The sequence below is a fragment of the Micromys minutus genome (genome assembly GCF_963924665.1).
Source record: "Micromys minutus genome assembly, chromosome: X".
Classification (NCBI taxonomy): domain Eukaryota; kingdom Metazoa; phylum Chordata; class Mammalia; order Rodentia; family Muridae; genus Micromys; species Micromys minutus.
In genome coordinates, this window is record NC_137970.1 from 1994428 (window position 1) to 2021017 (window position 26590).

At 38.9% G+C, this 26590-nt stretch overlaps 1 protein-coding gene across 1 annotated transcript; it reads left to right on the forward strand.

Annotated features, from left to right (window-relative positions):
* Positions 1-11404: 11404 nt before the first annotated feature.
* Positions 11405-12301, forward strand: TASL (TLR adaptor interacting with endolysosomal SLC15A4; the record flags this gene model as incomplete). Its single annotated transcript, XM_080909896.1, has 1 exon — positions 11405-12301. One exon carries the CDS (start codon positions 11405-11407, stop codon positions 12299-12301), a length of 897 nt encoding a protein of 298 aa, XP_080766022.1.
* Between the last annotated feature and the right edge of the window lie 14289 nt (positions 12302-26590).

A 26590-nucleotide genomic window follows, 5' to 3' on the forward strand; every position in this document is an offset into this window, starting at 1 on the left:
TTGTGCTTCTCTGAATAATTCAGAAAAGCGGGCAACTTAGCCAGACTCCTGTGACTGCTTCTTTTTATTTTTTGAGATGATTCTTCCTTGGTAATGCACACTGAACTGTGATTTGTGTACTTCCTGCTTCAGTTTCCAAAGTGCTAGGATTATAGGCATGGACCAATGAGCCTGATTCTAATAAAAATTTGTTGTATTCCCACATCCTCCCTCCCTCCCTCCCTCCCCCCCCCCTCTCTCTCTCTCTCTCTGGTGTGTGTGTGTGTGTGTGTGTGTGTGTGTGTGTGTGTGTGTGTGTGTGTTGACACAAAGTCTATTTAAAGTAGCCTTGGATGACCTAAATTATACTATGTAGCCTAAAATGTGTACAATCTTGCAACAACCTTAAGCTTTAGCCTCCTCTACTGACAGAACAAGCCAGCACTACTATATTCAGCCTTCAAATCCTTTGCTATTAATGTCTTCAGTTTTCTTCTGCTACTGCTATACTGTTTGTGTAGATTCTGTTTTAATGAGAAGACCTCACAACTTAAGCAAAATATTCAGGGGCACCATTGCTCTTGACTTCAGTTGTGCTGATGACTTAGAGAAGAGGAAAAAGAAAACATATTCTATTTCCATTGAATTTCAGCCTCGATGCTTCAGTTCAGCAAGCTTCTGATAGTGCTGTTCTATGTAACAGGAAATAATAAAAGTGAATATGGTTTATAGTGATACTGTTTTTCAAATTTATCTGGATGATGTGAGGAAAGTCTTCTTTTTTGGTATTGAAGACAGGGAATGTATGGGTGCATGGAATTAGTTTTAGTCACTTTGTTTATTTTGTTTATTTTTTGTTTACCTTTCCTTTGTGTACATCTTTCTATGCTTGAATCTGGACTTGGGTTGGTTGGACTATTCAGGTTGATACTTTTGAATTTCTTACATGAGCCTGTCTGGAACAAATTTTTCCTAGACTAAGAAGCTTTTTGTAGATATAAAGAGTATTGAAAACTGTGTAAACATCCACAGCATGGTAGAAATATTTTTTGTTTGGTTTTATGTGATAGACATACAGTCTCACTCAGTAGACACTGTCCTTGAAACCACTAAATGACTGAAACACATCTGGAACACCTGATATTCCTGCCTCTCCTTTTCCAGGCTGGGATGGGAGGCATATACCACCACACGCACAGAAACATCATCTTTAAAACAATCTATCGTGACATGAATGTTTAACAGATTTGTAATACTCTTCAGAACTAGAACAACCCTTCAAGCTCACAGGCCTTTAATCCCAGAACTCGGGAGGCAGAAGCTGTGGATCTCTGTGAATTCAAGACCAGCCTAGTCTACAGAGCAAGTTTCAGTACAGCTAGGGCTACACAGAGAAATCTCATTTTAAAAACCAAATTAATAAAAAGAAGAATAAAGAAACAAACAATTATCACTTTCTGTTCCCTTGAGATAATAAAGCATGCATCTATATCTTTATGGAGTACACTCATTTGGTGCATTATTTTGCATGTTTATTTTCCATTTCTCTGTCTCCTTTCTATGACATTTTTGAGACTATGTTGTTGGCTTCATTGCACATGCCATCCAGTCATTCTTGAGTGAATATTTTCCAAGAATATAAGCAGCCTTTTACATAACGATAATATAATGATGCCACTGAACGAGTAAGATCAAGCCAAGGGTGGGGGGCTTAGAAGTTGGGAAGCTGAGGCAAGACAGCTGATGTAAGTTCAAGGACAGCTTCAAGTATGTAGTGAGTCTCAGGCTGGCCCAAGCTACAGAATGAGACCTTATATCAAAAAGAGGAAAGAAGTGCGAATTTATAAACTAGAAAAGTTATTCCTTATTTTTAAAATTTCCTTTATATAAAGTATATGTAAAGTATTTTTAAAGAGCTCATAAGATTTGATTTTCAGATGTATGAGGTGGTAATAAAGATTATAAAAAAAATCAAAATTATGAAAAAAATATATTTACTAATACTTCAGTACCAAAGTCCACACATTCTGAAATGAGTAATTTCATAACCAAGAAAAGCTATTGGATGTAGTTATTATCTTTTAACATAACAATACCAGCAAAGCTGAAATCAAAATTATTTACTGATTTAGTCAAATTACTATAGAAAAAGAAGAGTTTTGCTTTGTTATTTTACTTTTGACAGGTAGTTTTCTTCTGTAGTACAGGCTGGCTTTCAACTTGTGATGGTCCTGAAGCCTCTGAATCTCAAGTGCAATATATATGGTCACATATCATTACATGCAGTTTACAGCCCTGCCTTGAAGGAAATATCTAACAGATAAGAATAGTTAATCACAAATTTTGTATTATAACAGGAATTGAAAAGTGAATGAACCAGGGAAATACAAATTAAGACTGAATTGAGAATCCACCTAACTCCTGTCAGAAAAGCTATCTATCTATCTACCATTATCATTTCAAAAAAGAAAAAAACATAAGGCAGCAAATGCTGGGAAAGATGAGCCCTGGTGTGCTTCTGGTGGGATTGTAACCCTGTAAATCCACTATGAACATCGGTGTAAAGGTACTTTAAATAACTAAAAATAGAAGTCATGTGTGATGACTCATACTTGTAATTCTAGAATTTAGGCCAAGGCAGAGGGATCACCACAGGTTGAAGACCAAAACCCAGTCTTAAACAAAACAACTGAAAGTAAAGTGTGTGATTCAGCTACAACACTCCTGGGTATATTATTGAAGTCCTCTAAGTCACTGTACCACAGAGATACTTGCACATCCTTATTTCTTGTTTTATTAGTTATGATAGTGAAAAAATAGAACCAGCCTAGATGTCCATCAGCCAATGTTTAGATAAAGAAAACGCAGCAGATATACACTATGAAATTTTATTCCACTGTGAAGAAGAAAGAAATCAGGGTGTTTGTAGTAACTTCGCTCATTTGTGTAAGTGTGTGTGTGTGTGTGTGTGTGTGTGTGTGTGTGTGTGCATTAAATCAAGAAAGAGGTCATGAGAGGGGAAGAAGAAACCTTAAAAGGGAAATGTTATGGGAGAGAAAGGGTAATAGGGTAGAAACAGGATCAACAACAGACAGGCAGGAAGGATAAGAGAAGGCAGTAGGAGATGGGGATTAATAAGAAGAAAGTATAATATCATATATGTATGAACGCATGATAAAGAAACTCATTTCTTTATATGCTAATTTCTAAAAAGCTAATAATATGAGGCTGGGAAGATAGTTCTGTAGATAAATTATTTGTTGTGCATTTGGATTTGGTTTTTCAGAATCTGCATATTCAAATGATATCCACAGCAGTTCTCTCATATGGATAGCACCTATAGTTTTCATAAGATATATTGTGTGCTAATGAGTGTGGGGCCTTGCTCCAGTATTCCCTCACAGGTCTTTGTCTGGGAAGAAGCAGCCTCTGCCACCTTAGCCAACTTAACCACTAGGTATGGCCAGCCAGAATCCAGGCTTGGAAGCATGGGAACAGGTACATTTACACAATGGAATACTACTCAGCCACCAGAAACAATGACTTAACCAAATTCTTAAGAAAATAGATACATTTAGAGAATATCACCCTGAGTGAGGTAACCCAGTCACAAAAGAACAGAAATAATATGCAGTCACTGATAATTGGATACTAACCCCAGATAGGTCTGAACACCCCAGAAACAACTCACAGACCATATGAAGCTCAAAAAGAAGGAAGGCCAAAATGTGGAAGCCTCGGTCCTTCATAAAAAAAAAATCATGTATTAATCATATATTATTATATAACAAATTTTGTGAGCTATGATAATATTTTATAAAATAAATAAATTAAAAAAAGAAAGGTTCTGACTCTGAAGTCTAACCTAGCCCAGATGAACCTTGAAATAATTAGTTCTTCAGGTATTGGGAATATGCTACTACAACCAGTAGTTGATTAAGGTCAAGGTTAAGCAAACCACAGACCAGCAATCTGTTTTCATAAATAAAGTCTAATTGGAAAACAGCCATGACAATTTGTTTTCATGTTGTCTGTGTCTACTTTTCCTCTATGATAGCAGAGTTGCAACAGACTCTGCATGACCTATAATACTTTAAATATTTACTATCCTTCACAGGCATGTTTTTAAATGTCCCCTTTACAAAGTCCTTTCTCTTTAGTTCTTTTCTCGTTGTTTTTCTTTTGTAGTTTAGAAAGGTTCTCATCACGTAGCCCTAGCTTGCTTTGAATTTGTAGATAAAACTGACCTTAAACTTTTGATCCTCCTGCCTCTGATTCCCTAGTGTTGGGATTAGACATGTATTATTACTAGGTTTTTTTTCTTTGTATTGTCACAGTATAAGTCAAACATATCTTTCTATACAGAGTTATAACAAGTTTCATGGTATATGTACACACAGATCTAGAAGGATGAATGTATATTGAAGTTTCTTCAGAAAACCAAGTAAATGATTGAACTAAGTACTGAACTTTAGCCCATACTTGTAGTCTATAAATCTGTACACCAGGTTAATTTTGGTATGCCACTGTCTGCTAATGATTAATGTAGGCCCAATTTGCCTAGAACATCTAATCAGCAGATGTCCTTAAATGTCTTCTTTTCTCACTTAAGCAATGATAAAATCTAAACACACACACACACACACACACACAAACATGCAGAGAGAGAGAGCAAGCTACTCTAAGAAATAAAACTTCAAAGTATATGAACAACTTAATCCATTAGATTCAATGCCTCAGATTAAATTAAGTATGCCTTTGAAATACCATGGTAGATTTCCTACATTTGATGGGCAGTAACATCGCTAAGAAAAAATGCTAGAAACAAACTAAAACGGTCACAGGCAGTTTTCATTCTCTGTTTTGTGATTGAACTTTTAAGGATTCTGTAATACACAATACTCTGATCATTCTAGTGCTGCACTAAACTGTGGTTATAAGATGGAGTATGTTTTTTAAAAAACTGAGTTACATCATTATATCTGTCTGTCTGTCTATCTACCTATCTATCCATCTATCTATTATTTATTTGTGTGTGCATATAATGGCACTTATATAAAGGTTAAAAGTAAACTTGTCAAAGTTGGTTCTCACCTTCTACCAAGTGGATCCTGGGGATCAAAGTTAGGTCATCAGACTCATCAGCAAATGCTTTTACCTAAAGAATTTTCGTGCCAGCTTTGCCTTACAACCCCCTTTTGGTCAGGGTTTTGCTCTATAGCTGAAGTTGGCCTTGAACTCACAGCTATATTTCTGTGTCAGTTTTCAGAGTACTGGTATCATAGGCTGGGGCTGTAAAGTGCAACTCAATTCAACTGTCTTTGTGTATTTCTCTTTGTAATTTCTGTGCAGCATTAGTCAGTACAGCTTCACAACTCTTTCAGAAACCTCTGTACTGTGCTCTCTACTGCCCTCTGCTGCCATTTCTCAGAAACATCAGATTCTTGGTATATCAGCTAGCCCTCTTCCTAATTTCTGTGTGTGTGTGTGTGTGTGTGTGTGTGTGTGTGTGTGTGTGTGTGTAATTTAAATCCAGACTCCGTATAAGAAAGATGACTCATCTTTCTTATCTACTTCTGAATCTACTTTCTTAGTACAATGCTCTTCACTTCCACTCATTTCCTGTGAGTATCAAGATGTCATTCTTTATAGCTGAGTAAAATTCTTTTACACACACACAGACACACACACACACGAACCCTCCATTTTCTTGATACATTTATCTGTTAATGGATATTCATGCACCTGACTCCATATCTTGGCTATTGTGAACAGTACAGCATAAATATAAATTTGCAAGTCCCTATATGGTTTGTTGACATAGGGGTCTTCAGGTGTATATCCAGGAATGTTGTAGTTGGGTCATATGGTAATGTCATTTTAGTTTTTATATGAACCTTTGTACTGAGTAGCTGTACCAGTTCAGATTCTGTGTTAGTACTTATATTGTTGCTGAGCCAAAATGTCTTGACAAAAGCAACTTAAGGGAGAATGGATATATTCTGGCTCACAGTTCAAGGTTTTAGTGCATCTTGGTGGGGAACCTTGGCAATAGGAGCAGGAGAGAAACAGGAGGCAGCTGGTCCCATTTTTTCTGCACTCATGAAACAGAGAATGATGGATATTTCGGGCCCAGCTTGCTCTTTCCTTTTGAATTTACTTCAGGGTCCCAGCCCATGGAATAAGGACTCCACAGTGAAAATAGGCTTTCCTATCTCATTTAACCTAATCTAGATAACCTTGACAGGTGTTCCCAGAAGGTAACTTAATTCAGAGAAATAAACATGCTCATAAGTTTGTCTTTTAAGTAATTCAATATCCTGAAAATTGACAATCAATAGTAACCTTCAAGAACTGCACAGCAGTAGTGTCAAAGGCTTCTTCTTTACCCAAAATTCTTGGAAGTATTTGTTGTTTGATATCTCCATGATAGCCATTCTAGCTAGGGTGCCATAAAATTTCAAAGCAGCTTGAATTTGCATTTTCCTGATGGCTAAAGGTGTTGTCCTCCTTTTGGTAACGGATTGCTCTTTTTACTGGTACGTTTGTTTGTTTGTTTGTTCATTTGTGTTTCAAGACAGGGTTCCTCCTTGTAGGCTTGTCTGTCCTGAAACTTGCTCTATAGACCAGGCTGGTCTTGAACTCACAGACCTGCCTCTGCCTCTGCCTCTCAAGTGCTGGGATTAAAGGTGTGTGCCACCACTGCCTTGCCACTTGCATATTTATTGATTGGATTATTTGTTGGTCTTGTCTTGGTTTTGCTTTCTTTTGAATTTGCTAGGTATGCTGGATATCAATCCCCTGTACGGGATTGCTGGCAACAATTTGAAAGATAGAAACACACACACACACACACACACATGCACGCACACCTATGCCTGTTCTTCTCTCTTACTTGGAATCTTTGCTGCTTTATCTCAAATTTGAGTTCATAGTTTCTTAATATGTAGGAAGTGTCACGCGCCCACGCTTCCCGCCGATAGGAACAGGCGTGCAACAAACAACAAGATTCTTCTGCAGACAACCTTTATTGTACAGCACTCTGAGCAGGGGACTTCTTGAGCAGGAAACTTCTCTCTGAGCCGGGGACTCCCTACCGGGTTCTACTGTCTAGGCGACCTCTCACGTGCAGTCTCCCACGAGCGATCTCTCTGCCCAGTCTCTCTCCACGTGGGACCTCCCGCAATCTCTCCTATCGGGTCTCTCTCCACGTGGTATCTCTCTGCCATCCCTCCACGTGGGGTCTCCCGCAATCTCTCCACTGTCTTCCTCTCCCGTGGGGGAGAAATGCACTGCTATATATGCCTAAGAGACTTGTCTTCTACCTGATTGGTGCATCCTCCTGTAGCTCAATCACGTGCCCCGAGAGTGGGCTGTGACTTATGTGGTTGCCAAGCAACACGAGGGGAAAGGTTTTTGTAGGCTGAACAATGGGCGGGAAGCTGGCGCCATCTATTGGCGCCAACGGCTTCCTACAAGGAAGTACTCTTTGTCAGTCAAAGTTCTTTTAATCACTTCAAAATGTTGCAGATGATGAAGGCTAGGGATCTTTTAAAGGGACCAGATTGATATCGTTAACCTGTATTTTCAGGTCTTTGTCACCATCAAAAAAGAATTTGGAGACAGGATAAGATAAGGAACAGGGTGAGCTCAGACTTCTCGGGCTGGAAGAATCAGTGGAATTTTTATTTATTTGTTGGTTTTTGAGTCACGATCTCTTTCTGTAACCCAGGTTGTCCTGGAACTAACCAGTTGTTTTCATCTCACAACACTTTACATGGGATGGAGACTTGGGTCCTTGTGCAGATGCATCACTCTAGTTCATCCCCTAGCCCGGGGAAGTATCCGTAGCTATAGTAACAATTATATAAAATATATTAATAACATAATGAGAATAATAGAGCAAGACTTAGTTACTGGTCATCTTGGTAAATTATTTTTTTAAACTGTGTTTTTAGGTAAACATATGGTTATTCCCTTCTTTTTTTCCACTGTTGAAACAGTGACATGATGTTCTATTGTAGTAAAGGTCTACAGTTGCATGATCCTTTAGCAACTGTGCAGTCTGCCTCTTTTATCCCTTTGCCTATCAGGTTGACCTCAGTGATTCCTTCCTCCCAGGTCTTACCTCTGAGTTCTGGGATGCTCATATGTAGAGCTAGAGGATTAGTTAGGAAGGGGCATATGTAAAGAATATCTTTGATTTCACCATGTCATTATATGCATATCCTTGGCAACTTCTTCTCATAGCCCCTGGCTAGTGCTCTTTGTAGTTTTGTCTGCAATCTTTCTATCCCAACTGTAGGCATCCTTCAGGTATACAGGCTTTCAACATCTTTTTAATTTGTAAGGAGACTTGATAAAGCAGCCTCAGGACTGTGTATTTAGACATGAGCCATGCGCCGGTTTAATTTGCATCTTGCTAGGCATAAGAGAATTTTCAAGAGTTCCTATGTTCTTAACTTCTCCATGGGAGCTAGGGTATGGAGAGCAAAGGAAGTCCTGAGTGAGTGAAGTCCTGCCTAAGTATGTGTTGTTGGCATGGGCACACCCAACTCAAAGACCCAGAAGAAAATGGCAAAGCCTTCTTTGGGTGTCCAAGTGTGGGTGTTGACAATGTGTGCAGAAAATGTCTACCACAGTTTTCTTTCTTCAGATATTTATAGCCTGAAGCATTTTCCCTTATAGAAACTGCTCCCACTGAGATTAGCTAAATCTGTCTCCTTGGTTCAGTTATATGCCATACATACTGCCTTCTTTTCTGTCTGTACAGAAGCATCCACCCTTCTTGTTCAACTGTATGCAATAATGACAAACTGTCCAACTCGATGTAATTGTCTTAGCTAAGGTTTCTATTGCTGTAACAAAACACCAGGACTGAAAAGCAAGTTAGGGAGGAAAGGGTTTATTCAGCTTACATGTCTGCATTGATGTTCACCAAAAGACAGTCAAGACCGGAACTCAAGGCAGGATCCTGAAGGAAGGAGCTAATGCAGAGGCCATGGAGGAATTCTGCTTTCTGGCTTGCTCCTCATGGCTTGCTCACCTGACTTTCTTATAGAACCCAGGACTACCAGCTCAGTGATGGCATTAGCATCAATGGGCTAGACCCTCCCTCATTAATAACGAAGTAAAAAAAAATTCCTTACAGCAAATCTTAGAGAGGCGTTTACTCAGTTGAGATTCTCTCTATTCAGCTAACTCCAGCCTGTATGTCAAATTGACACAAGACCAGCCAGGAGAATAATAAACACACTGAGCTCCTGGGGTGCTGTTGTTTCTCCATTAGAGAGCCTGGTTCTCCTGACCCCAGTTTTCTATTTGTGTTTCTCTGTGTGTTTGTCAGGTCCATCCCTGGGACCTTGCTGGACAGGGCAGTTGGTTACTGACTTCATAATGTTGATCCATAAGCCTTTAATGGTTCTGATTTTAAATTATTAAGTTCAAAATCTTAAGTTACAGTGTCTCCAAAATCAGTTTTTATTATTAGTATACTCACCCCTCTTTCCTTTTGATTTCCATGATATATAGTTGAGCTTAGGCTCCGGATACTTCTGCCTCAGCTTCCTAAGGGCCAGGATTATATAAATGCACAGCACCTTGCTTGACTTTTAGTTTTTGTTTGCTTGTTTATTTTGAGACAGGGACTCATTGTCAACTTTTATTTTTATTTTTAGTGTTTAGACTCTATGTTGTCCAGTCCAGTCTTTGCCAAGATTCTCTACAATTTATATAGAAGTTCAAAAGTCAACAGTGAACTTTTGCCATGATTCACAGTGATACTCTGACCCTTTAAGCAGAATGGCATGCTCCAGCCTGGGGGGGATAGGTGGGGAAAGTAGCTTCATCACTAATAGAACATCTGTGGTCATCTTTGTTGCCTGGCTAGTTATCCCCTCATGTGTTTTAAATTTGTCTTCTCATCTGAATACTAGTTTTGTTAAGGTTAGAACTTCACATTGAAAGTATTTTTTTTAAGGTTGGAGTCATATTTTCTTTGTTGTCTTTATACTAAGAAAGCAGCATTATTATTCACAGATTAGTTGGAAGCTTAGCTCTGTTGCATATTAACTTTGCCTACATTTAAGCAACTGGTGTATTTGATTAATATACTTTGGAAATAATTCCACTAATACAGATACTTATAACATTATCTTTGTGCATTTTAAAAAAGGAACATTTTAGTTACTTGGAAAGCTACAGAAATATAAAAGAAGGGCTGAAACGGGAAAAGCATAATGTCATGTGTCTTTAAAAACTATGCTTTTTTTTTTTTTTTTTTTTTTTTTGACTTCTCATTTTCAGTGTCAAATTGAGAAGTCTGTTTTGGTAGCCCAGCCCTTGAGATCGATCAAAGACAACCATTTCTCCCCACTGTTGTCTATTGCTCGAATTCCAGGAATGCCAGTGTGTTCCTTTTTTTAGAAAATGCAGCTGCTGGTTTCTGGCTTCTTCTCTCCACCCCAGACTTCAGTGACAACTGCTAAAGATGTGAAAGGGGGAGGGAAGGTGTGGGATGGCTTACTGTCAGGAAAGAATTTTAATAACTAGGGTAGAGGTAAACTTGTCAGCTGAGTATAGGCATTTCTAGGATATATTCTGTGATGTGAGGAATACAAAGAAAAATCCAATATAGCCTTAAAAGGTAGGGGAATAATTGGTCTTTCATAATTTATCACTCATGAATTAGTTTCAGAATTCTTGTCAGTTGTTTCATTAACATACCAAACGCTTTTAGAATTCCTCCTATATCCTGATTGCTATCTAGGCTCCAGGAAAGAAATTTTTAAAATTGAGCAACATTACAGTTCTTGGTTCAGTAGAATTTGCCACATATTTCTTTAACCTTTTTTTCTCATACCACACTAGCCATGTAGCTCTCCAGATAGCAATATCTCCACTTTTTTTTTTTTCTGGGCACAGCACAATTCTTTTGTTCAATTCCCAAAGCCCCTGGTAATCAAATTCCACGCTATAGTACCAGTTGCATTTCTTCTCAGATTTTTTATTTTACAGTGCACAGGCCATGCCACAGTGTCTTCTTATCCCCAACTTCAATTTACCCTTCACATTTGAGCTGCAAGGCCCCGTGCCTTAAGCCACATCTGTGAGATTTCCTTTTATGCCCTTGGCTGTGTTAGGGTCCTTTTCTTTATGCTACCTTTGTGCCTACCACTGTTACAACCCCCAGTATTATAATGTTGAGATTATTTGTATCCAGTTTATTTTATCCATAGAGAAGGATGAGATATAGCCTTCTATTTTTGTATCTCCGGCATATGCCATAGGCACAGTATAAAGTGAGTGATGGTCTGGTGAGTGAATGAATTAACTTATCATCTTTCATTTTTCATATAGCAACTCTGAATTAATTTTTCTCTAGCCTTCTTTTCTCCCACTATTTCTCATGAATTCTCTTTTCAGAATGCTGTCAGAAGGATATCTCAGCGGACTCACCTACTGCAATGACATTCACTGGAATTGTGCATCTTATAATGAACCGGTGGCTGGGGACCAGGGTGAAGAAACAAGTTCTGTTGCTGCTCTTCCATATTCTTCTGTGGATGAAACACAAGTTCAAAGTCTTTATGTGAGCTGCAAATCCTCTGGGAAGTTTATTTCATCAGTGCATGCAAGAGCAAGTCAGCACAGCAGAAGCCAGAGCAGAACAGTGCTGCAGACAAACTCTAACCCTGTATTTGAAAGTCCAACCTTATCAGCGGTTGGCATATGCAGAGATGTAATCAGGGAGACCTACTTGGTTCCACCTTCTTGTAAAAGTATTTGCAAAAATTACAATGACTTACATATTGCAGGGGGACAGGTGATGGCCATTAACTCAGTAATGGCAGATTTTGCCTCCGAGAGCAGCTTTGAAGATGGTCCTTTGCTAAAGTCATCTGAGATTTCTTTGTCCATGGAGGATTCCATTTCCACTCAGCTCACTGAACTTCCCCTCAAACCTATCCAGAGATACTCATCCTACTGGAGGATAACCAGCATCAAAGAGAAAAGCAGCCTGCAAATGCAGAAGCCTATTTCAAATGCAGTACTCAATGAGTACCTGGAGCAGAAGGTGGTGGAGTTATACAAGCAATACATTATGGACACTGTGTTTCATGATAGTTCACCTACCCAGATTCTGGCATCAGAATTCATCATGACAAATGTAGATCAAATTAGTCTTCAAGTATCTAAAGAGAAGAACCTGGACACTTCAAAAGTCAAGGACATAGTTATTAGCCACCTATTGCAGTTGGTATCATCTGAGATCAGCACTCCCAGTCTACACATTTCTCAGTATAGCAATATAACTCCATAGAGAAGACACCTGTCAGTTCCTCTTATTTCTATCAATCCCAAGGCAATATTGTATTCATTTGATCAGAGAATGTGATAGAGAGAATTATTGAATGGAATTAACGACTAGTAAAGGAGAGTTTGAGAAATCACATACTGAAGGGATACAGGCAGAGGAACCACAAGAATGATTTCAAGAGTAAGTTTATATATATAATCAGAGCAAAATAAAAATGATCACAGGGAGAAGGAAGGTATTTCGATTTAATTTTAGGAGTACTGAAATTGGAAGATTAGCCAGTTCAGGAACAAAAGGGAACACTATCACAAACTACAAAGTCAACGGATTTGAGAAATTTAATCTGGAAATTAAACACCTGTTTCCTACTTATATACATTTGTCTAGGTTGTTTCTTCTGGAGAGAAATGGACTACAAGAAGGTTGTTAAATTCAGGTGGACTAAATTTTTCCAAGTAAAAGCTTGTATTGTTTTTCCTATATGATGTATCAGTAAGTCATTTAGGTATACTCTTTGTAAATATTAAATGAATAACAAACAAATCTCAACATGGTTTAAACATTTTTTTGCAGCAAGATTTAATTAGCTCAGGATGGTTTTGCAATTCTTATATAGCATATGATGTTGAATTCCTTATCTTCCTTCTTGTATTATAGGCATGTGCCATCAAATCTGGATGTGTTTTTATTTTAAATGAAGCATTTTGTTTTATTTTGCTAAGTGTGATTTTCATGGTTCAGAGAGTGCAGCTTGTAGACTGAGTGACAAACTCTGTGTGCTTGGCTCCACACTAAAGCAATGCCCATGGAGTTAGACCATGGGGGCAGATAAAGAGATAAGACTTTCTAATTTTAATATTTACTGTAACACAATATATCACCATAACCATAATATCTACTATGCCTTAATTGCCTACTTTGTTATCTATATCATGTTAAACATTTTTATGAATGATATAATTCTCCTAATAACCTGAAGGTAGAGAAGCCTTTTATTTTCTTAAAGATGAGCCAGCCAGACTAAGGGAAATTACATAATTTGTTCAAAAGCATACAGTAGGTGGTAGAAATGGATTTGAATTCTGTTTCATTTAGTTTTAAAGTTCTATACCTTTTTATTTTGTTGTTATTTTTGTTATGAAGCCCAGGAAGGTCTTGAACTCATGTTCTTAATCCACTGGTCATCCCAGAGCTCTGATAACAGGTAAGATATGCCTAGCTAGAAGTCCTGATTTTTAACAACTACCATTTGCTTTCTCCTGTTTTTAATCTAACTCCCTTGTTCCTAGGTTTGAAACCCAGGCAGGGCTTCATACAAACTAGAGAAACACTTGGCCAGTGAGGTCTATTCTCTATCCATTTTATGGTTTGTTTATGTCTCTCACTTAGAGACTGACAATTTGCCCAGGTTGAATTTCAAGTTACTCTGTGGTCAAGTTAGGCCTTTAACTTGATTCTTTTTCCTCAGCTTCCCAAGTAGTTAGGATTATAGGCCTACACACCAGCCCTGGTTGCTGTCTTCTGCACATCTCTTTTAAAGTTTTCTACTTCAAGAGGGGACAGTTCATTAGTCTGATAACAGTTATGTTAGTTTATTTCCTTATATACTTATTTTATAACTACTCCCCAGAACATAAGCTTTGGTCTACTCCTGTTTGTTTCCCTACACCCTAATCCCACCTTGGACATAGCATGGGATGACTATCTGACAAATGGATAGCTTAATTTTCTGATTAAAGTTAAGGACAATCTACAAGAATCAGATAATTGTGAATAGAAAAAATTCTCTTGACATTTCTTCTCCAGGAAGTAAACTAACTGAAGAAATGGGCTTATTAACAGGCAAAACATATATATAATAAATGTCATAGATGTTTTCTTTTGCTCATTGAGATATGATGTTACAAAACCAAATGGTTTGTTATTTTTCACTGAGCATTTATTTATTTATTTATTTTGGTGTGTGCATATTTTTTTAAACTGGATCACTGTGTGTTTCACTTCTGGCAAAGATACAATGCATGTGTATAACCTAGAGAAGCAGTCCCTCTTCTCTGCAGATTTACCACACTACTGAAGAGACCTAGAAGGTAACTTGGGAACAGGTAGTGAAGCCACTTCTTAATTATGAACTTGGCAAGGCAGTATAAACAGAATGAGATGAGAAATAATGTCAATGCAAGTGTGGTGAGCACTGGAAAGGGGGCATGCTAATTGGATGCCAGACAAGGGAGGAGCTGGGTGTCAAAAGAGAAGCTTCAAAGGATAGGTGGTAGTTTAAATATATTTTAAAGAAGGCACAGTCTAGGCAGGAATACTTGCTGAAGGAGGGATGACAGATTTATAGCTATAACTGGGATCTCACAGATGCATGGAAAAGAAAGACGGCTGGAGGCATAGTTCAGAGGTAGATCATTTACTTGCCTAGCACTGTGCAAGGACCTAACTTGACTCCCAGTAACATAAAAAAGATACAATAAGTGTAGTGAGACCTGTGCAACAATTCTTCAGGGTCAACTGAATAATTTTGAAAAAACATTGCTTTTTTGTTTTTGTTTTTTGCAATTTATTAGAATTCAGCATCTGAAGCTCTCACGCATCACTTTATTTTCTTGCTTTGAGCTCCAGCCCTATGATTATTATAGAATTATGACTAGTACCTTCCCAACTAAGCACTCTGGGCAGTGTGGAATAAGTTGGAGTTCCTTCAGTGTCGACTTGAGTCCAGTCACATAACTTTAGTCATGTCACTGAAGAATGACAGCAGCAGCCCTAGCAAGGTGCATCCACCTTAGATGAGCTTCCTTGCATGATGTGAAGGCAGACGGGCAAAAAGAAAAAGCTTTTCCTGTTTTCCTTCTATCTGAGCTGCCAACAGAATGTCCCATCCATATTTAGGATGAGTCTTTGCATTTTAACTGAACCGATAGAGAAAATCTATTTTATGGGTGCCTTCTGGTTTGGCTGCTAATTGATTCTCGATCTAGTCACGTTGACTGCCAAGATTAGACACCACAATCAAGAATTGGCCTTCATCCTGGAGTGAGTCTGATTCATGGCCATTGCACATTTGGTGTGGTAACAGCTTCCTATGTACACTTTTATCGTAGTCTTTGGTGTCCATTGATTTTCCAGGAACAATCCAATTTTGAGAAATATCAGGTGTGGTGAAATCCCTAGAACCATTTCAGTTGATGTTTATAAAGAACACTTCCCTAAGCTTCGTCTATGATTTGCAAAATTGAGTGTTAGGAACACGTAGAAAGCCACAGCAGCTGTGAGACTTGTTTCTTATCACTCAGTTTTCCTTTTCATAAATATTTTTAAACTTTTTTTTCTCGAGTCTCCGAGGATTGAGCACATCCTCACTCATTGGTTTCAGTTTTTTGTTTTTGACACAAAAATCATACAAAGTTGCCTGGGCTGGTCTAGAACTCACTATGTAGCCTAGGCTGGCTTTGAACTTTTGATCCTTCCAGTGGTGCTATTATAAGCCTATGCCATCAAGGCCAGCGGGTTTTTACTTTATTTTTCAGAATAAAATTAGCCAATTCCTTTGAAACATAGAGATAAAAGTTAAGGCATAGAGATATCAGCACATCCCAATCAGAAGAATGATTTCCTTGAATTGGCTGTAGATTTGTTTTATTGTGTTTACATTCTGTTTTTAGAGTTAAACATTTAATTAATTTTCTTCAAACTTAAAAAAGTATCATTTTGTACACATTTTCACTGTACTGTGCTCCTAGTCACCTACGTTTTCCACTCTTCATACTTACATGTTCATTTATTATCTTGCGTGTTGGCTTTATGCATACATCCACAGCTAATGCATGTTTACTATTGAAATGGAAATGCTGTTTTGCTGCAAGTGAATCTCATTATGCTGCTGTTGCTTAGGCTCAAACTATGTACTTAGGCCTCAGACTTGAAGCAGAAGACACTTTAGACGGCGTAAACACAAAACTATAAATCTTTTGGCAGTGGCTTTGGATAGCTAGTGTCAACTGATGACTCAAAGTCCATTACATCCACATTCAGCTGACGTTTCTGCTATCATTCTTGAGATTATATTAGGTTCTATAACTGTAAAAAGGAAAAAAAGAAGTAAAAAAAGAAAAGAAAAGAAAAGAAAGAAGCCTTGAGAAGATGGCAGAAATCTGGAATTGCTTTGGTGAGATTTTCTGCCACCATGGGAAAACAAAAGATTAGATTCAGAAATTTAGTCTTTTTTAAAAAATATATTAAATTATTTTATTTATTTGCATTCCAAATGTTGTCCCCTCCCCGTTCCCCCTTCCCAAAGTTCAACACTGCATACTCTGTCTTCTTTGCCTCTGAGAGGGTGCTCCCCACTCCTTCCCACCCCACCTCCCAACTCCCTCATAAATCCACCATGCCTACCTCATCCTCCCAGCACTTTTCTCCCTAGGGCATCAGATCTTTACAGGATTAGGAGCATCCTCACACAGAGAAGACAGACAAGGCAGTGCTCTGCTACATATGTGCCAGGGGCCACCACAAACCACCTCATGTGTGCTCTTTGGTTGATGGCTTAGTCTCTGGGAGCTCTGGGGGAGGAGTCTGGTTAGTTGATATAGTTATTCTTTTTTATGGGGTTGCAACCCCCTTCAGCTCCTTCAGTCCTTCCCCTAAATCTTCCATTGGGGTTCCCAACCTCAGTCCGAAGCTTGGCTGTGAATGTCTGCATCTGTCTCAGCCAGGTGTTGGTAGAGCCTCTCATGGAACAGCCATGGTAGGCTCCTGACTGCAAGCACAACATGGCATCATTAATAGTGTCAGGGTTTGGTGCCTACCCATGGGATGGATCCCAAGTTGGGATATTCACTGGATGGCCTTTCCTTCAGTCTCTAGAAATTCAGGTTTTCAAAGGAAAGAAGGAAGCCAAAAAGGAGGAATGGAAGGAAGGGCAGAGATTACCCACTATAACCAAATATTTGGGGAAGCTGAAGTTGGTGAAATTAGAATCCCACATCCATGTTCTACCCAAGAAAGAAAGAACTCACTGACAGACATCTTCAACTTCTGAACTGGTGGCATAAATTGACTAGGACCAATGAGAAGATAAATTTTGCTTAAGTCTAATGATGAGGGCTACAGAAAAGAAGCAGTGGGAATAAGCAAATGTCTTAACGTGCATTCTGTATCCCTCTGTTTTTCTGTTCCATCTATTTGTCTCTTTTTGGTTTTTCACTTCATTCTGATTCTCTTTCCTGTTCTTCCCACATCTTCTCCTTCTTTTTCTCTGTTCTGCCAACACAACTTTCCCTTCCCTCATCTCCCCCATCCCTCCTTTTCCATTTTTTTCTTTTACCCACTTTTGCTTTGGAGTGCATGAGGTTTTTGTTATTAACATATTTCATAGAAAAACACATCCACAAATTTGTCAACATTGCATGACCGAACTCTAGGATTGCTGCTTTATTTGAATGGAGGTGCAAGGAAGCTCAAATAAGATGCAGCCCCAAAACATGCCAGATGCAGTCCACAGTGCATTTGGCACAGCCAAAGTGCCATCAGGAAGAACAGCTCTGAGTGACAGAGCCACATTTCCACTTTTACAGGAGCAGCCAGGGGAAGTTGGAGTTCCATCGAAGTAAGTGAAGATGTTGGAAGGTCCTCCCCCGGCCACTCTCAGTATTTATCTGATGACATATTCATTTCTAAAATTTCAAAAATGCATATCTAACTTTATTTGATAAAATGATTATGAATAAGAAATTATATATGTCACATGAGAAAAATTCAAATATTAGGTCTGGTGTGGATATAGTTGAGTATCAGTGTGACACTGTGTGAGGCTCCAGCACCACAGTGGAAGAGAGCACAAATATCAGGAATGTCTCATGTTGTCACCCCATTCTTCACTCCTGGTTTTCCTTGTTGACAAGCTCATAGTACTCTATACATAAATGTATTAATTTTTTAAAGCATGACTTTTTCTATGAGGACACAAAGGAAAGTCCGTTCAACCTAGAGGAGGCAGGTACTGAGAGATCAAAGAAAGAATTCGATTTAAGTCTATCACTATGAGCCAGGGGGTTTACTGGAATTATTCACAGGAGTGTGGGCAACTCAAAGGAAGTTACTGCACCAGAAATTCACTCCTAAAAATCTGACTTATAGACAGTTTGAACCACTGAAGACTCCTACCCTAATCAATTGTTTACATCTTTTATAATCCTGGGCTTTGGAAGACTCTCAGAAGAATCTCCTGAAGGCTCCCTGTCTCTCCAATAAGGGTAGTTCAATAAGCTCTACCTCATGAGGGTCTTTTGAAGGTGATTACAGGACGCACTTTACAAATGAGTGCTAGACATGAGTCAGTCTCCTCTGATCCTAGGCACTATTTATGAACTGCTCTGATTGTCCTTCTGAAACTACCCAGATCAGACAGAAACCTCCAGAAGTTGTCTCAACTCTCTTCACTTTTTTATAGATAAATTATGTTTATTGGGTGGAATATTATATATTGGCCAAAATATATGAATTACTGCCACGCAGAACAATTCGGATGTTCCTTGCCAATATGATGTTGGATGAAAGCCAGACCAAAAAAATAATTACATACTGCTGAGTTCACCTGTAAGAAATTTTAATAGAAAAAATTAGAATAAGGGATTAAGTACTAAAATAATGGTTCTTTGAGGGGAAGGTGAAAGAAACAGTTTGGCACCAGACAAAGAAGAGAGTGATGACTGTAAGATTAGTAGACAGCAGAGATTTTATTCTACAATTATATTTTTGCGACCTTAGAGCCCATAAAAGTAACCCTGTCATCTATCTAGTGTGTGCTTAGTAATCATTGGGCCAGTTACTGTTCCATATATCATGTATCATGTAAGAAGATTTTAAAGTTTTTTTTCCTCTTTTCAGTGATGGGTATTAGAGACTGAACCCAGGGTATAGCACATGATAGTGGTCTTCCTCCATGTTACAGCCCAGCATTCTTTTTCCACTTTTTTGGGAGACAGGATTTCACTACATTGCCCAGGCTAACACTGAACATGTGTTCTTGCCTCAGTCTCTTGAGTAGCTGAAATTTCATGTGCCTTAAGTTCTAGCATCAGTGGTCTTTAATGCAGACTTTCAAAAAGAGGTCTGTTGAGATATTATATAGTGAGTGATTGGACCAGGGCCAACATAAGTAAAACAAAGAGAACAGGAACAAATACCTTGCAGGTCAATGAAGGGACTGCTCTACTCCCAACTGATAAGGCTGGAGTGCATGGGAAACAGCACCAGCCACATCTGTACGGCTCAGTTAGCTGGAATCAACTGAATATAGGGCTGTGGTCCATTTAGTCAGTGTGGAACCTGGAGTTAGAAATCCCACACTGCTCTTTGGCTAGAAATAGGGGCAATCTCTGCCACCTCTGCCTCCAGGCTGGCGAACACAAGCTCAGGTGAATGGAAAGGGGAAAACCAGTTTGGCTGCTTCGCTGCTGGGTCTGGGTGACTGGCTTCGTTCTTCCATTGCTAGACTCGGTGAAAGGAGAGCAAAACTGGTTTGACTGCCTACCCTGCTGGGCTCGGCTTGCCCTTATTTCCACAGATTGCCCACATTTCCACAGCTGCTACAGGGTGCCCGGCCAGTCTGAACCAAGCCAGCCAGAGAGAGGCTTTGACATATGGGGAGAGGTGATATCTTTCCAATCGGAGGTGTTATCAGCTCTTAGAACAAAGGCTCCCCTGGAGTATCAGCTCTTAGAACAAAGGCTTCCAGGTGGTATAATAATTCTTATACTCGTTTACTCTCGAGCACCCCCCCTCCATATATACAGTTTTGAAATGGTTCAGAGTCTGACTACCAGTACTTCCTATTGTCTTGGCCTGAGGGCTTGAGAAGACCTTGGGGGTTTTCCTGCTTCTGCCTGGAGCATACATGACCTGTGGTCACGTCTACCTTCAGGGAAGGACTTGAGGCGTGGCTGATTCTACGTCACCTGTGGAGGAGGGACTTGCGGTGTGGCCAATGCCCAAAGGGCAGTGTGGTGCTTATGGTAAGGATTCCTGATTTTTGGGAAACTGGGAAGCTTTCTACCATCTCACTTATCATTCCTGGGGCTCCAACTTGTCTTGACTGAGAACAGGGTATCCTTAACAGCCTAAGTCCCACAGTCAGTTTTTGATATTCACTTTCAGAGACTGATGCTGGATACGGGCTTCAGTGATTCAGGTTCTGTATCTTGATAATGTCAAAACTGGAACTTTAGAATTTTTTGTTGTCATAAATCTTTTTTTTAATATATTTATTTGTGGATACATTGTAGCTATCCTCAGAAACACCAGAAGAGGGCATCAGATAGCATATCAGATGGTTGTGAGCCACCATACGGCTGCTGGGAATTGAACTCAGAACCTTATGAAGAGCAGCCAGTGCTCTTAACCTCTGAGCCATTTCTCTAGCCCTCATCTTAAATCTTCTAACCAATGCATCTGTTCATTGTTTTCTCTAATGTAGGTGTTTGATAATTTCAATCTTATGATAACCTAGGTTTTGAACTATTCAAAAGAACCGATTACAAGACCAGTAAGATGCTTCTTTGTGTAAGCCTCAACCACTGATTTGTATCCCTAAACACAAAATTTAAGTGGCTACTGTGGCCCACTTCTGGAATGCCAGTACTCTCATTGCATAATGGGATACAGAGACAGGAGTAAACCACCCTCTCATTTCAGAAGCTGACAAACTAGCTACCGTGAACTGCTTATCACAGAAGAAACAAGGGAAATCTCTCTCAAAACAACAAGAAAGGACAGGGCCAAGTCCCAAGTGCTGTTCTTTGTCCTTCACACACATGCCATGGCACGAGCACCTCCACATACACGTACATCACACAATATCAAAACAAATAAGCAGAAAAGAATCAGTTACATGAAATGTGTTTTTGGAGGTCAAATAATTTAAGAAATTTAAATTGTAGCAGAACTTAACCTCTATATGCTTAAGGAAGAAAATACGACTTTCATGCTTTTATTAACTAGATATATAATTGAACCCAGTCAACTTTTTAAAATTGGTTATTTTTTATTTACATTTCCAATAATATCCCACTTCTGAGTTTCTCCTTTACAAACCACCTATTCCATCCCTTCTCCCTTGCTTCTATGAGAATGCATCCCCTCCCACCTCCCTGACCTGGCTTTCTCCTACACTAGGGCACTGAACCTTCACAGGATAAAGGGCCTCTCCTCCCATTGAAGCCTGATAAGATAACCCTCTGCTACATATGCAGCTGGAGCCATGGCTCCCTCCATGTGTGCTCTATGGTTGGTGGTTTAGTCCCTGGGAGCTCTGGAGGGGGGTCTGGTTTTGTTCTTCCTATGGGGTTGCAAACCCCTTCACTACCTTCAGTCCTTCCTCTAAATCCTCCATTGAATTATACACTCAAATCCTTATCAACTTTAAAGATTACATAACCAGACATTTAAATAAATGTTATGAAAGAGTTAAGTATCCTGGTATATGAAACTATCTGGTGCTGTAGAGATAGCTCAGAGGTTGAGAGGTTAAGCTTGATCTTACAGAAATCCTGAGTTCAATTCCCAGAAAACACATGGTGGCTCATGACCATCAGATAATGAGATCTGGTGACATCTTCTGGCCTTCAGGCATACATGCAGGCAGAATGCTGTATACATAATAAATCTTAGAAAAAATATTCACTGAGACATTAAGACACTATAATAGCTCAGCCCTCAGGTAGTAAGTGCTATGTCTAGTTTTCTGAGGAACTGCCAGACGGATTTCCAGAGTTGTACCAGCTTACAACCCCACCAACAGTGGAGAAGTGTTCCTCTTTCTCCACATCCTCATCAGCATCTGCTGTCACCTGAGTTTTTGATCTTAGCCATTCTGACTGGTGTGAGGTGGAATCTCAGGGTTGTTTTTATATGCATTTCCCTGATAATTAGGAATGTTGAGCATTTCTTTAGGTGCTTCTCAGCCATTCAATATTCCTCAGTAGAGAATTTTCTTTTTAGCTCTGTACCCCATTTTTAAGAGGATTGATTCTCTGGAGTCTAACTTCTTGAGTTCATTATTTATATTGGATAGTAGCCCTCTATTGGATGTAGGATTAGTAAAGATCTTTTCCCAATCTGTTGGTTGCTCTTTTGTCCTATTGACAATGTCCTTTGCACCCAAAAGACACTCCAACATATAACAAGGACACATGCTCCACTATGTTCATAGCATCCTTATTTATAATATCCAAAAGCTGGAAAGAACCAAGATGCCCTTCAACAGAGGAATGGTTACAGAAATTGTGGTGTATTTACACAATGGAGTACTACTCAGATATTAAAAACAATGACTTCATGAAATTCTTAGACAAATGGATGGAACTAGAAAATATCCTGAGTGAAGTAACCCAGTCACAAAAGAACACTCATGGTATGCACTCACTGATAAGCAGATACTAGCTCCAAAAGCTTTGAATAGCCAAGAAACATTTTACAGACCTTATGAAGCTCAAAAAGAAGGAAAGCCAGAATGTGGATGCCTTGGTCCTTCTTAAAAGGGAGAACAAAATACTCAGGGGAGGAAATACAGAGACAAATAGAGGAGCAGGGACTAAAACCCAGAGACTGCCTCACCTGGGGATCCATTTCATATGCAGCCACTATACCCAAGCACTATTGCTGATGCCAAGAAGTGCTTACTGGCAGGAACATGATATGGATGCCTCCTCAGAGGCTCTGCCAGAGCCATATTGATAGATGAGAATGATTACAGATAACCATCGGACTGAGCTCAGAGACCCAAATGGAAGAACTAGAATACAGACTGAAAGAGATGACAGGGTCTGCAACCCCATGGGAAGAACAACATTATCAACAACCAAATCCCCCAGAACTTACAGGGACTAAAACATCAACCATTGAGCACACATGGAGAGACCCATGGCCCAGTTGCATATGTAGCAGAGGACAGCATCGTCTGACATCAATGGGAGGAGAGACCTTTGGTCCAGTGAAGGCTCATTTTCCCAGTGTAGAAGAATGACAAAGCACTGAGGTGGGAGAAGGTGGTTGAAAGAGGGAGCATCTTCATGGAAGCAAGGGGAGAGGGAGGAAGGAGGGAGAGAAGATAAAGAAGATAACATTTGAAATGTAAATACTAAGAATATGCAATAAAAATGTTTTGCAAAAAAAAGACACCATCATCATTTGTTAATCACATTAAGCAAAAATATAATTCAATCTTTGTCAAAATTCCCCTTTGGGGAAATTATACCATTAATTATACTAAATTATAATTAATTAATAAGTACTAGAATGGGATCCTCTATCATGGATAGAAAATTTGTTAATGGAAAAATTAGGAAATTATATAAAATAAATATTTTAAATGAATAATTGTAAATATACATATATCAGATACTTTAAAATATATAATTATAAATATATAAACATACACAATGTTTATTTTTAAATATATAGATAATCTTATAACATATAGAATATGTAGTATAAAAATATGTAGAGGTCTGGAGCAATGGTTCAGCAGTTAGATGCATTGACTGCTCTTTCATAGGTCCTGATTTCAATTCCCAACAACCACATAGTGGCATGCATCCATTTGTAATGAGATATGATGCCCTCTACTGTGGTGTCTGAGGACAGTGAGGGTGTACTCACATACATTTAATCTTTTTAAAGATTAAATAAAAAAGATTAAATAATACATATAGATACACTTAAAATATTATTCACCATTTGTGTAGTCCTATTAATATGATTGATTACTAATATGTAGATATACATATATGATATCTTTAGTTGACCTTATAATCACCTGTGTAGTGTTTGAGATGAGGAAGTTGGGTTGTTGTTGCAGAAATAAATAGATTAAAAACAGATGAAGAGTGCTGAAAAAAAGACTGAGCTCATGGCACAAACCTTGACAACCTGCACCCAATCCCCCTGGAGCTCATGCAGAAAACACAAACACACACACACACACACACACACAGAGAGAGAGAGAGAGAGAGAGAGAGAGAGAGAGAGAGAGAGAGAGAAAGTAAATAAATAAGTAAATAAATAATTTTGACACAAATTGCCAAGGATTAAAAAAAAAGTAATCCAGGCTGACTTCAAATTCTTGATCCTCTTGCCTCAGCCTCTTCTGGACTAGGATTTCAGATGTGTGTCACCAGCTTCAGCTTTCATGGATTACTTTGTTTTGTTCTTCTGAAATAAGATCTCACGTTGCCAAATCTACCTTCATTGTCCTGCCCCTTCCTCCCCAGGGCTCTTTATAGCAGAGTTGAAAGTTTGTTTATTATATTCACCATTCACCTTTAAGTATGAGATAACTAGTACGGTAGACCACTAAAGCTTACTCCTCCTAACTAATAGAAACTTCAGAATTATTTTATTAATATCCACCCCTCTTACTGGGACCCTAGGAACCACCATTCTTTTCCTTTCCTTATATTGGTTCAACTTTTTTTTAAATTGAACAACTGTATTTTAAAAAAACAAAGATAAATGTACAGATTTTAAGCATTTATGCATAAAAGTGTGTGAATGCATTTTTGTCAGTACTTGTTTTTTTTAAAGGTTTGATAGTGTGCATTAAGACCTCACCAGTTACAATGAGCATAAAGTACATGTAAAACAAGATGTAACCTGGAATTAGTCAAAGTATAAGTTCAACTTTTAAATGTACTTTAACATATTGGTTAGGTTGGTGTTCTGAGGTATTTTTAAAACCCTGTGTTTTAACTATTTCAAACAGGAAAGGATTATTTGTAGAATTGTAGGTGTCGCTGAAGTAAAAGACCATAGTTTCAATGTTAAAGAACCACTCCCACAGACTCCCAGCCAAGAGGGCATTGTTGTTACCTTTTGGCTAATCAGGGTGTTCCTGGATTCAGAACGGGATTTTGTTGTTGTTGTTGTTTCATTTTGTTTGATTTTTTTATAGAGCAAAAATGTTACCATATTTACTCATTTGTTAGACAGATAGGCTGGGTTTGGATCTCTGATGCCCGATGGAGATTGGTTGAAGCCCCCGGATGTGCTTCCGGAACTCTCGGAATTCAAAGACCCTCAGGCTGCCTTCATGCTGCCTTCACACTGCCACAGTGGCACGACCCCACTAGGCATTGGCCACACCCCAAGTCCTGCCTCCGCAGGAGGATGTGACTTGGAATCCAGCCAGGTTGGCCATACCCAAGTCCCTCCCCTGCACGTAAGCCCTAGGCAGAAGCAGGACCACCCAAAAATACATAGACAAGGTCTCCCCAAGCCCTGATGCTAAACCAATAGGAAGCTGGTTGTCAGACCCTGAACCATTTCAAAAACTGTACTTAAACAGAGGCTGAACGTGAAAGTAGAGAACAATTCATGTAGAAATCATTCCTCTGCCTGAGTTCCTTTGTTCTAAAAGAGCTGTTATCACTGAGAAGAGCAATTCCTGTGCCCTGCACCAGGGCTTCTTGCTGGCTCTGTTCAGCTTGCCAGTGACAGCCAGGATCAATGACAAAACACTGTTCCTGAGGGTTCAGGCCAAGGTTCACAGGCCATTGGGCTTTAATCTCAGCACCCTGCTGAGCATCCTTATTACAAGCTCGGGCTGGAGTTCATAAGCCCCACTGAGATTTAATCTCGGCACCCCGTTGGGCTTAGTTCCCCCCCCCATACATTTTTTAAGGTTGTAATTAAGTATTTGTTGGTATATATATATATATATATATATATATATATATATATGTATGTATGTATGTATGTATGTATGTATGTATGTATATGTATATGTATATGTATATGTATATGTATATGTATATGTATATGTATATGTATATGTATATGTATATGTATATGTATATGTATATATATATGTATGTATGTATGTATGTATGTATATGTAACAATAATATAGGAAAAGAGGCTATTAATTTGAGGGGATAGGAGAGAGACTAGGAGGGGCTGTAGTAAGGAAAGGAGGATGTGATACAGTTCTATTTTAATTAAAATATATTCTTTTTTGTTGTTGTTGAGCTTCACACAGTCTGTGAGTTGTTTCTGGGGTGTTCAGAGCTCTCTGCGGTTAGTATCCCACTATCAGTGACTGCATATTATGTCTGTTCTTTTGTGACTGGGTTATCTCACTCAGGGTGATATTCTCTAGATGCAGCCATTTTCTTAAGAATTTGGTTAAGTCATTGTTTCTGGTGGCTGAGTAGTATTCCATTGTGTAAATGTACCTGTTCCCATGCTTCCAAGCCTGGATTCTGGCTGGCCATACCTAGTGGTTAA